A 12,796-nucleotide genomic window follows, 5' to 3' on the forward strand; every position below is an offset into this window, starting at 1 on the left:
CCATAAGGTACCTTCAGAGAGAACTGAGCTAATAGAACAGCTTAGCAGGGATTCTGGGCAAGGTAAACACAGAGAACAGTTTTAAAACCCCAGCTCAACAGCAGCCACAGCAGGATGCCTGCCTCTCTCCCAGGGCGCAAGGCACTGAGACGATATTTTCTGCAGAAAAACACTTAGAAAATAAAGACTTCTTTTTCAGAAAGCAATTTGGCCACTTATGTTACAAACCAGAAAAATGTTTAAACCATTTCTGAACCCATAGTCTCGTATCTGAAATCTAGCCTGGGGAAATGAATCTAAATGTGGAAGAAGCAAACACATAATAAGCTGCAGACTGAAAGATGTTCATTACAGTATTATTTATACTAGTGAGAAAGCGGAAATTATCTAAATGTCTTCTAATATAGGAATGTCTATGTTAATTATGGTAGCACTACATGTTCAACTACTATGATGGCATGGAAAGTGATGATTATGAAGACTATGAAATAACATGGGAAGATGCTGATGATATAGAATTTAAGAAAAAGAGCAAGATACAAAAGTATATACACATACAGTATGAGCACAACTGTGGCTTGATTTTAAGGCAAAGTCTCTTCGACCTCTGCACAACAGGCTGGCTCCCACCAGCCTCAGCATTTCTGAGTGAGCCCACAGAGGCCGTGGCCTTGCCCGGGAGACCCCAGGGCTCGAGACGGCATCCTCTCAGGATTATTTACACAGCTTCCCCCTGACCAGCAGGGCCTGGGCTCTGGGTTGGATTTGGGGGTATGTGGACATTACCAGGGTGGCAGCAGTGGTGGCAGCAGCAGCAGCAGTCACAGCAGTAGTTAGGTCGGCATTCCTCTCTTTCTTTCTCTCTCTAGGAGGTGAAGGGCACAGAAGAGGAAGTAGGTGGAGAGCAAGAAGCAGATCACAGAGAGGAGGTCCTCCTTCAGCTTGCTTTGCTACAAACAGGATTAACAAATAAAAGCAAAAGGCCCCCACTAGAAGGAAAAAAAAAGAAAAAGAACAAAGAGACAAAGATGGCTGCAAGGGAGAGACGTAAGGAGGAGAGGCAAACGTCTAGACTGTGACCACCCTTGTTCCAGGGCAAAGGCAAATTCCTAATAAGCTGTCATTCCCTGTCACGAAGTCAACGGTGAACAGAGAAAATGACATTTCCCAGAACAATGCCCAGGGAGGCAGTTCCCCAGCTCTGCGAGTACCTGAAAGTGCTTCTACACATTCCCCAGGAGACTGGAGCGAGCCACACGACAGAGAGAGGGGAAAAAACACAGCAAAGGAAACGACCAATCACTGGGGCAGCACGCAAGCAGGTAGGGTACAGATATCCGCAGCAGGGGGTGCTACAGAACAGGACTGGCCTCACCCCTCCCGAGCCCCACTCCTGCACACATCAATCTGGGTGCTACCAGCTCGGGCAGGAAATGGAAGGGGTGATGGTAAATAGACACAGTCAAGATGAAACCAAACCAGGGGGGCCTCAGGACCAGGCAGCTGTCCTCACGAGCCTGCTTCGCTCTAATTCGTCTTGGCCTCATTTAGGAACCAGCTGCCTGGCCCAGTGACAGAGGTAAGCTGCTGAGGGGTGGTGACAGATGCTCTCACTCACTGAGCGTGCAAAGGGTGGTCTCCAAACCTGCCCAAACCTGGTCTCAGACAAGCAGCCTAGAATCACCTCACGACTGTGCACAGATGAAAAGGAAGAGGGAAAAAATTCCAAAGCTAGACGGAGACTCCTCAGGTGCGAGCTGGGGCTCCCTTTCAGGCCAGGTTTTACCTGTAAGCATGACAATTGCACAAGCCTTCCAGAAGCTGCTACTCCAAAGCTGCTGCCCCCCCTCTCGTGACCCAGTGGCACTCATGGGGGCATTACCAAGTGGATGTGGAGCTGTTCCCCAGTGAGGGGAATACACGTGGCAAGGTGAGGCATTCCTTAGGCCTCGGGTGATTTCTGTCCAAATCTTAGCTCTGCCACCCAGCCGTCACGGGACCCCCAGCAACCTGCTCGCCTCCGAAGCCTTCCCTCAGCAGGGACGGTGGGGGTACTCATTGCCTCACTGAGGGGCTGTTAGGGTCAAAATTCAAAGTGAGACCGTGAAAGAGGTTCAGTCCCAAAGACCACAAAGTTTTATGACCATCAAATACCACGGGGCTTAGAGTAGGTTCTCTGCATTTTTCCTGAAAAGGGAGGTCACCCCTGGTCCACTAGGGACAGGAAGCTTTGGGGAGAGGCCCGGGGGAGGGAGCAGAGGGAGAAGGCTGTGCAGGTTCCCAAGGGTCATGACCCGGCCTGGAGGGGAAAGGAGGCTTGACTTCTAAGAGACACAGACCTCTCCAGAGAACCCAGAGCAAGGGGTCCTGAGAGCAGGTGTAAGTAAAAGGGCAGGAGCCATAGGAAGCAACTCCGTGCTCCAAACCCTGACCCTGCGGTGGACCGTGCATGGAGCTGCGTGGTCAGGGAGACGAGCAAGTCAGACCTGAGGGTCTAGGGGCCGCTGGGCGGGGAGAGCACGCACACAGGGAATCATCCCTCCACTCTCCCCGCCTCACTAGAAAGCACAACGTGGCCTGGGACAGCTCGGATGGAGAAGTCGGCTCCACTCCAGGCCTTCACAGAGCTAATAAGGCTGGGGAGGGCCTCCCATAGTGGCCAGAAAGAGAGCAACCAGAGGAGGGAAGGGGAGGCATGCAGGGAGAAGGTGGACGGTGCAGCATAAGCAAAGGGGCAGGAGGGCAGCTGGGCGTGTCTCGGGGATGGTGGCGAGTCCAGCGTGGCTGTGGCCTAAAGGTGTGAAGGAGGCCTGAGAGGAGGTGGCCGGAGGTCGGTCAGGGTGGGCTGCAGAGGGCCTCCCTCAGATGCCAAGCTCAGGCCTTCAGGCCCTTTAGACCCTCGCCTGTGGACAGCAGGGACATACTAAAGAGTTTAGAGAGGGCATGACACGGCCGGAACTAGAAAAATTGTAGGCAGCTGAGTGAGATCAGAGGCACCAGGGGATATACAAACAGAATCAGAGAGACAGATCCTGGGCACTGCTTCTGGGGCAAAGGGCTGCCATGGTTATTACGAGCCCACCTGGTCAGCTGGCCTGCATTCCTCACCTGTTTGTTAATTCCCATGGCAGCTAATCCCACAAACATCCTGTATTTCTTATTGAGGGCTAGTGCTGCCAGGGTGACAACCTGCCTTCCCCTTACCTTTGGTGGTTTTATGGTTTCCTTTCCCAATTAAAGTATGAAGGAGTGTAGTGTGCACCCCACCTCCCATCTGCTACGACGTCTTGATGTCCTCCTCCGCACCAAGGTCCCAGTGCTGGACCTTGGGCAGGACACCTGTGCCTCAGAGAAGCACCCTTGGCTCCGAGAGGCTGGACCTGCCAGAACGCTAATGGGATGTTCAGATGCCAGCCGGCTAGGGCAGGAAGAGAGCTGGACACAGAACCAACAGCAATGCTGCTGCTTCTCCAGGTTTACTCAACCGGTAAAGCACACCACCCGCCTCTACCCCGCTTATTGTGAGATGGAAGTTATTACGGTGATTGGAGGGGACTAAGCCAAACGAAAGTGGTTAATAGCTTAGTACGGACAGGGTAGAAGCCACAAAAGCCCATGAAAGCTCACCCCTGTGTGTGGAGCTTGAGACACAACCCTTCTCTGAAGAAGCTGGTGGGCTTGCCATGGTCCCTAAGTCCACTATCTGAGCCCACGGAGGCCACACAAGTGGGAGGGAGGGTCTCAACGCTGGTATTGAGTGGGGGTGAAGCAGGAGGCGGGGAGAGAGCAGTAAAGAGTTTATCACCACAGTCCTGGGCAGAGAAAATAGGCAGGAAGAAGGGGACAGGATGGGGCGGGGGGGGGGGGAGAAGGAACTCAAATCAGCTAATGTTTACCAAGGGTTCACTGTGTGCCAGGTACGTCACAGCCCTGTGTGCTAAGGACTAAAACCTTGCCTTCCCACTACTGAGGAAACCAAGGTGTGAAGGACTCAAGCCCAAGGTCACTGAGCTGGCAAGGAGCAGAGCCGGAACCCAGGCAGCCTGAGCCTGGTGCTCACTCCCAGCCCTGGACACCCAGCTTTGAGAAGGAGGGACTAAATGGCCTGGAGGAGGGAGTTAGTGCTGATGCACTGAGAGGGCACTAGGAGACGGGAACTGGCCTCTGAGCTGCAGCCCTACTGTGGCTTATGTGGCTTCCTACCCGTCACTTCCCCTCTCTGAGCCTCAGTTTCCTCACCTGCAAAATAGAACAGTTTTCACACTATCTGGCCTCAGGGGTACACATGAATCCCAGCAAAGACTGAAGGGGAGGTCAGGGGACAGAGATGGGGACATGGCCCCCACTTCAAGTAGAATAGCACCATTGTGACCCACTGTGGATGGGGGCTGTGGAGGATTTTAAAGTGGCAGGAAGAGGTTTTGTTCTTAAAAACCTGTCTGAGAACCCCTGGACTAGATGTCTCAGGGGCCCCTCCTATTTTAAGCACTTTCTCATCTTAAATGGGGTATGTGTTGGGGGTGGTGGTGAATGAAGCATCAAAATGACAGCAGGGTGTCTGAGACAGGAAGATGCTGAGAAGCCTATTTGCTCAACAAATGGTACACAAAGCCCAAGCCAGATGCTATGAACTCCCTTTCCCTTACTATAACAGTAAAACAGAGAACGCAGGAAGGTCCTAATCTGTAGACGGGGCACGCTCCAAATGTTTCCCCTCCCACCTCTTTCTTTTCAAGGCTTAGGTTTCCTATCATCACTTTATTATGGGTTCTTTATACAAAGATATTCTTCACTGGAAAGGCAGAGCAGACTTCAAGTTTCTTTATGACTTGGTTACCTGGAAGTCAGATCATATTTTCCCCAAGAAATAATCAGGGCGGAGCTGGAGCAGAAGAAGTTAGATTAACTGGGGGAGAGGGAGATAAAGAGGAAATTATTCACCAAAGGTGAAAAGTTAACCCTTGGAAGAGAAGGAAAAGATGAAGAAGCAAAAAGACATGCACCGGGGCAGGGGTAGGGGGGATGGGGTGGGGGAGAGATGACAATGCAGACAAGACTAAAGGAAAAAAAGAAGTAAATGTTACAATGCTTTTCTCTTGTAAAAATAAAATACAGTGTGTGTGTGAAAAATAATAATAAAGTTAGATGTTGACAAAACTAAACTCTTTTGTTAGGGATGCATGCAGGTTAAAGGAAATGATTGTCAAGAAGTGAGGATGGTGTTTAACCGGGAAGAGAGAAGGAGCTTGTGATGAGAAAAGGAGATGGGAGATTTTTAAGATGCTGACAAGTATCAATACTTTCAGATTCGAGTAGTGGTTATGTAAGTGTCCTCTTTTTATTTGTTACATTGACAGTTTTGTTCTGTGCACTTCTCAGTAGGCATATCGTATTTTACAATTAAAAACCTGCATAAAGAAGAAGAAAAAAAAAAGACGTAAATGTTTGAAAAACGAAAAATAAAATACTTCCGATGCTGAGATACATGTGGGAAAAGATAGGAATTGGGGGTGTTTCTCAGTATCCTAGGGAAAGTAAGAAGGTGGGAGGGGAGGAGGTGTTAATGTAGGCCTGCTTTCCCCAACGTTCAATTCACGGAACACTCTTCGCTTGAGATGGTTCTTGGAAAACGGCTCTCCAGTCAGATGAGCTCAGGAAACACTATGTGCGGAGTCCTTCTGGAGGCTGTAATGTACACCAGTACTGAAGGCTCTGCAGGAACGAAACCTGCTTCATGTTGTTCAGTCCAGCATTCCTCAGATGCATTTGGCCTCAGATCTCCGTTTCGGAAAGCACACTTTGGGAGAAGCCCCATCTTAGGCAGTGTCCAGTGTCAGCCGGCACAGCGGGGCCACTGGTCCAAGCTGGCTTGCTTAGTTGTTCTGCCAGCTTGGACTGGGGCGGGCAGGAGCAAAGAGCTGGTATAGGACATTTGGAAATCTGTTATTGGAAACGTGGGGAATATCTATATAAGCATGTCATAGGAATTTAAGATAGTGGCTAAATTTCACTGGTCCAATATTTGTTTTGACGTCATAATCGAAGGGAAATCTCACATTCACCTAAAATACAAGCTTTCTATAGATTCGCGTTCTCCCCCCGGGCACCCACACCAAGTCTTCCTTGACCACAATCACCTAAATTCAAAAACTTGGCATCATCACTAACTATCTTTTACACTCTTTACCCAAGTATATATTTTAATCTAGTTTATATGCCATCCAGACCACAGCTGTCTCTCCTCTGCTCAGGCAGATTTGTGGGAGGCCACCAGATGCCTTGATGAATAAGATCTGACACGGTGTCTACAGTGTATCATTCATCTACTGGTAAAACAACTGTCAAAGAGGGAAAGGAGATGCAGCTGGCGTGGCCTGTTCCTCGTAATCTCTACTGGCCCCTGGTGCTGGTGGCTTCCTCTCCCAGGCGCTCACTGCCGTTGCTTTAATAACGGGCTCCTGAATCTTGCCATGGTCAACACGTGCTCACTGGCATCAGACAAGTGTTCCTTGATGGCAGGGTTTTTCTTAAGCAAGTCTTCTGGTCCAAGGAAGGCCCACCAAGTCCCTCAACTTTGATGGAAGCTGTCAACTGCTAGTAATCTTACTACTCAAGCTAACTTACTACAAGCAGACCCAGAGTTTAACTTGAAATGAAATGGACACTGGACCTTTTAGAAATGGAAATGCATCCTGTCTCTTCAGATGAATTTCAAGGTAATTTGGTATATAGATAAGTTAGATGTGTTATTCCAACTGGGAGGTTATAGTCTAAAGATAGGAATTTAGGTATTCAGGATAAACTTGAAACACCAAAGTTATACTCTTGGGAAAAAACAAAACAAAACAACACTGTATGGCATTTAGCTCATTTGCACCAAGATAAGGAGGGGGGTGGGGGTGGTAGTGGAGTTGCAAAATGCCAGATGTCGAAAAAATCACTTCCATTCCTTCACCCCTCATTACTCACATATTTGAGTACACAAGCACGCGCATGCACGCGTGCACACACACACGCACGCACATGCACACACGTGTACTCTCCTTCCCTTCCTCCCTCCACCTTCCCAGACCTCACCTGGTTGATAACATAGATGCCATAGTCCAACTGCTGACGCTGTAGGATTGGGTGCAAATAATACAGCCAGTACTTGAGGTGTTCCTGCCGGTTGCGGAACGGAATGATGATGGCCACCTTGTGAGGAGAGATGCAGTCCTTGGGGGTATAGCGACCACCCACCTTCACCTTCGGGTTCTGTTCCTCCACAAGCTTCAGGTCCACAGCTTTGTTAAACTCAATCAGCATGGGGCCAACTAGAGAGGTGGAGGGAAGGAGAAGATATCAGGCCACGGGACTCTGCAGGTGGCCAGGCCACTACCGCTGGAAGCATCTCCTCCTGGGAGGCAGTGTGGCTGTGGAAAAGGCACTCAGGCCCAGCACTGGGTACCATGTCCAGAACTAGCATGACTGACCATCCCAGGAAACCCTTCAGTATCAGGCAAACCCAGACAGCTGGTCACCCTCTGAAGCACTTCACCTTCCTAGGACCCACTCCTCTCAGACTATGTTGCTCAACTGAAAAATGGAAATGGAGTAATTCCTGCTCAGACTTCCTGACAAGCTGTAGTAAGGATCAGAAAGCATGGCTGAGAAAGCACTTTGTCAGATATCCTGAGGTTGAAACTCTGCCACCTCCCAGCTGTGTGGCCTTGGACAAATGACTTACATCATCTCTCTGAACCTAACCTAGTCAGGGGAAAGTGTGTGTGTGTGTTGGGGAGGTCCCTGTGGAGGAAATGAGCCTGAAATTACAAGGCGGCAGAGAGTGGCATGAGTAACCCATGTCTCAGGAAGGGAAGTGATGCACAGATGAAACAAACTCGACGGGTAGGGACTGGAGGAACTAAGGGGAAGCAGAGAGAAGAAACAGCCAGAACAAACATCAAAGAAGAGTGCTTAGAATAAGCAGGGGGTGAAGAAGGGAGGAAAAGTCAGGGGCAACTCCAAAGTTTCTGGCCTAGAAGAACATGGCTCCAAATGAGAGAACTAAGTTAGTAACAGAGCTCTGGGCTCAGAAGACAAATTGATGAGATGTGGGCCATGGCTTGTGAGGTAGTGGCAGGTTAGGAGTAGAGGAAAAGGCAAGGTTGAAGATCCAGATACAGGCATGAAAGTCCCCGTCTCCCAAGTAGAAACAGGTGGAGCTGAGAGAGGACCTCACTCCTCCAAGTCTGACAACCACCCCTGTCACAGCACACATGGGGAGGGCAGGAGAAAGATGACTAGCCTAGGGACACACAGGGAATTGGGAACAGAGTCAACACTTGAACCCAGGTCCCCAGTATTCCCTGTAGGCCAGACTTTCTCAAAGCGGGTTCCAGGAAACACTAGTCCCAGTGAGATGCTCAATGGAAGAACATATCCCCTGGTCAAATAAGTTTGGGAAACGCTGCATACTAAATCTTGCTTCTGGGAAGTCATAATGCATACCAAAAGCTCTGAGAAGCTGTACAGTCAAGAAGTTCACTTTATCTATCTCACCACTTCCTAAACTTATTTGGCCATAGAATCATTTTATCAGGGAACATACTTTAGGAACCGTTACTCTAGCATAACCAGCTTTACCTATGGAGAACACTATCCACAGGAACGAAGGAAGGAACCTAAACACTACAGAACAGAAGCCAGACCCAGGCCACAAACTCAGAGCAAGTTCACCTGAAACATGCTGGTGAGAACCACCCAGGGTCGCCCTGTTTGTTTGTCAACAGTATGTAGCTCTCCAAGCACCTCTTGTCTTCAGGGATCACTCACCCTCCTGAAATGAGGCAGCCCAAGAAAAGGAAGCTGTGACTCTCGCTCCCCTTGCCTGTCAGCAGGTATGGACCTGCATCTCCTCCTCTTCTCCCCTCTCCTGGATCCCCAGGACTCCTCACACCTTCCCTGCCACTGACGCTGACCCAGTTCTATCATCACAGCACCCGCTCACGTTAGTTCATTTTCTTCTGGGACACAGCTCTGATCCTATCACTTTCCTGCTAAAACCCTCTGATGGCTCTAAGGCTATAGCTTTGGACAAGGTAGGGCTAAGCCTCTTAGCTTGGCAACAAGGCCCTTCAGTCTCAGCTCTACCCTCCTTCCCGTTCCAATAAACTGTGCCTATGCCCACACTTTTCCGTTTGCCAGAAACGCTCTTCCCTCTTCCCTCTAACGTCATTGAGAGACTAGGATCTTAAAATCAAAGCCCCAGCCTGGCCTTGTCCTTTTGCTCTCCTCATTCCCACAGAGCTCAGACGGCAGACCCCGTGCGGCAGGAAGGGGGTCTTCAGGGATCAAAAGCCCTCGTCTCTGCCTGGCCGTGCACCTCGGTCTCTGGAGGAACAGAGGCCTCACAGATCAGTCCCTCACATGACTGCCTGCTGACCCAGCTCCAACCTCCCAGGGTGCCCTCAGGTGAGTAGGTACTATGTCCCAGAACCAAGTAAGGGGTCAGCCTGGCCATTGTCTCTATAGAAAAATGTGAGGAGTGTGAACACATTCTATCATCAGAATCATGTGAAGTCATCAGTAAAAATATGGAATCTCAGGCCTCTCCCCTAGAGAACTTGACTCGGTAGATCTTGGGAAGAACCCACGTAAATAACAAGGATCCCAAGGGATTCTTATTGGGCAAGATGGGCAGAGGGGAGCCGGACCGCCCATCTTCACAAGCCTTGGGGCTTTCATGGAGGGAGCCCTTTCCCACAGGGTCCAGCAGGCCTGGGTTGCTCTACTCCCCAACCTTGGGCAAAGCCTTTTGGGAGACCCTGCTGCACAGGGTGCTTGTGAAAAACATGAAAAGAAGACCTGTCATTGGGCTCTTCTCACTTCAGAAGGCCCCACGACATCTGCACCCCATCCCCAGCCTGCCCCACCTTTGGTTCTGAAGATGCTGCTAAACATAGCTCCATTTTGGGGAACCCAAGAGGCATCTGGACTGTCACCCCACCAAACTTCTCACAACTTCTGAAACCAACCCAGAAAACAGGAATTCACACTTGGTCTGCCCACCCTCCCTGGAGCAGACATCTGCAGGCTAGAAGTGTCTTAATTTCGCCCCTTCAGCAGTTCCAGAAAGATGGTCCTGAGGTAGTTTCCTGGTCAGGAGAAAGGCTGCCTGGGTCCTAGTTCAGCTCTACAAGTGACTTGTTGGATGATCTTCGGGCGACTACCAGCCAGCCACTCTCAGGATACTGGCTTCCGTTTGCAAACTGCAGGGATTGGAACTCACATGAACACTTATTTAACCTCACCACCACCACCACCACCACCACCTATGGCCAATCCGCTTCTGCTCCAGAGTTCCTTCAGCAACTGATAACACTGTCTACCCAATTATGGGAGCTGATAACCTGGGTGGTCCATCTTCTATCCCCCTCCTCTTCCTTCAGCCCCCGCATAGGGGTTAACAGCATGTGACCGTCCATCCACGGGAGCCTACTCAACCATCAAGCCAGAAGAGTTTGTTTAACATAAACGTTTTCTGTGGTGTGTCAAGGCCACTTTCAATTCGTTTCAATCAATACTTTCTGGACACCTACTGTGTGCCAGGTCAGGGAGGTGGGAGGTGATGGGATGGACAGGACAGTTCCTGACTTCAAGGAGCCCCCTGCTGAGCGTGGCAGGACCCACGTGAAAACCACCCTGGTTCAAGGCTGTCCGAGGGACTTGCTGCCCCAGTGGCTCCATGCAGAGCTTGATCACCGAACAGCCTCTTTCTCACTCCCCTACTCCTCCCTGTGCCCTCTCACAACCCTGCCCTGTCTCCCACACATCTAGAGCACCCTGACCCCCATCTTGCCCTTCTGGCCCAATCTGGCAATTCGTTTCCCTGCCTTCTCCCCTTGAAGCTGCCACCGCTCTGAGAACCGCCCCTCCCCGTTCACACCCCTGAGATGGGTCAGCGCTTGGCAGCTGTGGTGGCTCCAGATCCGGGGCTGAATGTTTTCCTGGAGCCGGCGCTAGCCGGGAGGCCTCCCTGCATGCCCAGCACACCTCCTGCCACGAGGCAGGGGACGTCCTTCGTGGCACACCTGGCTTTGCCCTAATTAGAAAGTCCAAAGAGCTCAGACTCCAAGAGGGCAGTGACCAGCTCTGCCTAGAACCACACTGACCTGCCAGCAGGTCTCAGAGCCACCGCAGGGGCCTCGGGAGAGGCGTGGGGGAGGAAGCAGAGGGCTGAGGCTTCCTGACGGTCCTCGGGCCGAGCCAAGGCCCCCTTGCTGTGCAGCGCGTGGCGCATGCTACCACAAGCCCTCGGCCCTGCTGGGCCGGCTTGTGTGTTTTCTTGGCTCTAAGAGCTGGGAAGCAGGGTTACGTAAGCAGATGAGCAGATGTGAGCCTGTCCTCGGCTCCCCCCACTAAAGCCCTGCCACGTGGGCCTCTCAGCTGGGAGTCTAGGTCACAGCCTTGCATGTAAGTCGCTCAATAACTTCAATGTGTGAACTCAACTCAGACAGATTCCACTGCTCCCTCACCCAGCACGGCAAACCCAAACACACATATGCCCCTCCATCAAAAGCCCTGTGAATCCAGAGCCAGCCCAGCACAGACTCCCTGCCTCACTTCCAGGCTGGCTGAACCACTCGTTCATTCCTCTAGCCTCAGCCAAAGAGGCTGGAACGTCTAGCCACTGCTTCCCAACTGACCAGCCAATGGGTCAAGACAGTCCTTGGCCTGTTGTGGAGTGGTGACAATGTTTCATGAGCCTGAGACAAAATGGTCAAAGATAATGTAAGTGGTCCTTCATTAAGCTCAATGTAATCAATATATCAGAATGCCCATTCTTCCAAGATGAAGTGCTTCTTACTCTTTAAATGTTAAAATCCCCTTTCTTTTATGAAATGATCACAGTGGATTTTGATGCTGGATTGATCTTTTTTAATTTTTTTAATTTTTTAAAAAACCCTTACTTGCAGCCATGGGTCAGGCCTCCAAGTTTAAAAACAATTTTTTTCTTGAGCAATGAAATTCACTGATTTGGGAACTAGCTTTGTGGTTCAACAAGCTGAGATGTTGGAATCTCTTCCTTGGTCAAGCCTCAGACCTAACAGTATGGCATAGCCCCCCTTCAAGCCATTCCTCCCACTGCCCACCCCTCAGCCCCACTACAGTGTTGTTCCTCAGGCTCTTGTGGGTGAGCCATTTTTCTCTGTACCAGTCTTCCGGCGGCCAGATGTATGCTGGAAGCCAAGCCAGGCACTACTAAATCCCCAGATTTGGGAATGACAGTTGTCTGCAGTGGTCCCACCAACTCATGATGCCCCTTGTAACCCCTTACACTAAAAATGAGAAGCACTGTCTACTGCATGGGGCTCATTCCAAATCTTCTCCCCAGTTCTTCAGGGAAGAGAAGCTCTCCAGAATTCTCCAAGGACTTCCTTATCACCAATCCAACAGCTGCCTGGCCTCAGCTCAAACATCACCTCCCCTAGGAAGTCTTCTCAGACCACTCAAGGTTGGTTCTTACTTTTCCTCCGCCTTCTTTAAACACTCATAGCACCACATCCATTCAACCATGCACCTGGTTAGCACACACCACATGCCAGTTGGTGCCAGGCATGCAGCAGTGGGGCTGGGTTAAGAAGAGGTCTTTGCCCTTGGCAGGGGGGAGACCAGCAAAGCAAACAATGACGGTGAGGGTGACAGTGGTGAGAACAGCTGAAATGGCACAAAGGAAGGGGAGTCAACTCCGCGGCCAGGGAACAGAGTCAAGAAAAGCTTTGCAGAGAAGCAGTTGACTCCACTGGGCCCCTCA

The 12,796-nt window shown here is 50.6% G+C and overlaps 1 protein-coding gene across 4 annotated transcripts in view; it reads right to left on the bottom strand.

Moving 5' to 3' along the window:
• B4GALT1 (beta-1,4-galactosyltransferase 1) overlaps positions 1-12,796 on the bottom strand; it is a 50,886-nt gene that overhangs the window by 16,450 nt on the left and 21,640 nt on the right. For 2 of the 4 annotated variants that reach the window (XM_082843465.1, XM_082843464.1), the window contains exon 2: positions 7,078-7,313. In XM_082843465.1, the coding sequence (XP_082699591.1) occupies positions 7,078-7,313 (236 nt within the window). Of the gene's footprint in view, positions 1-5,331; positions 5,409-5,631; positions 5,941-7,077; positions 7,314-12,796 lie in introns of those variants that run through there. The other 2 variants (XM_082843467.1, XM_082843466.1) reach the window with 2 other exon arrangements.

The sequence above is a fragment of the Leucopleurus acutus genome (assembly GCF_964270905.1).
Source record: "Leucopleurus acutus genome assembly, chromosome: 7".
NCBI classification, from domain to species: Eukaryota; Metazoa; Chordata; class Mammalia; order Artiodactyla; family Delphinidae; genus Leucopleurus; species Leucopleurus acutus.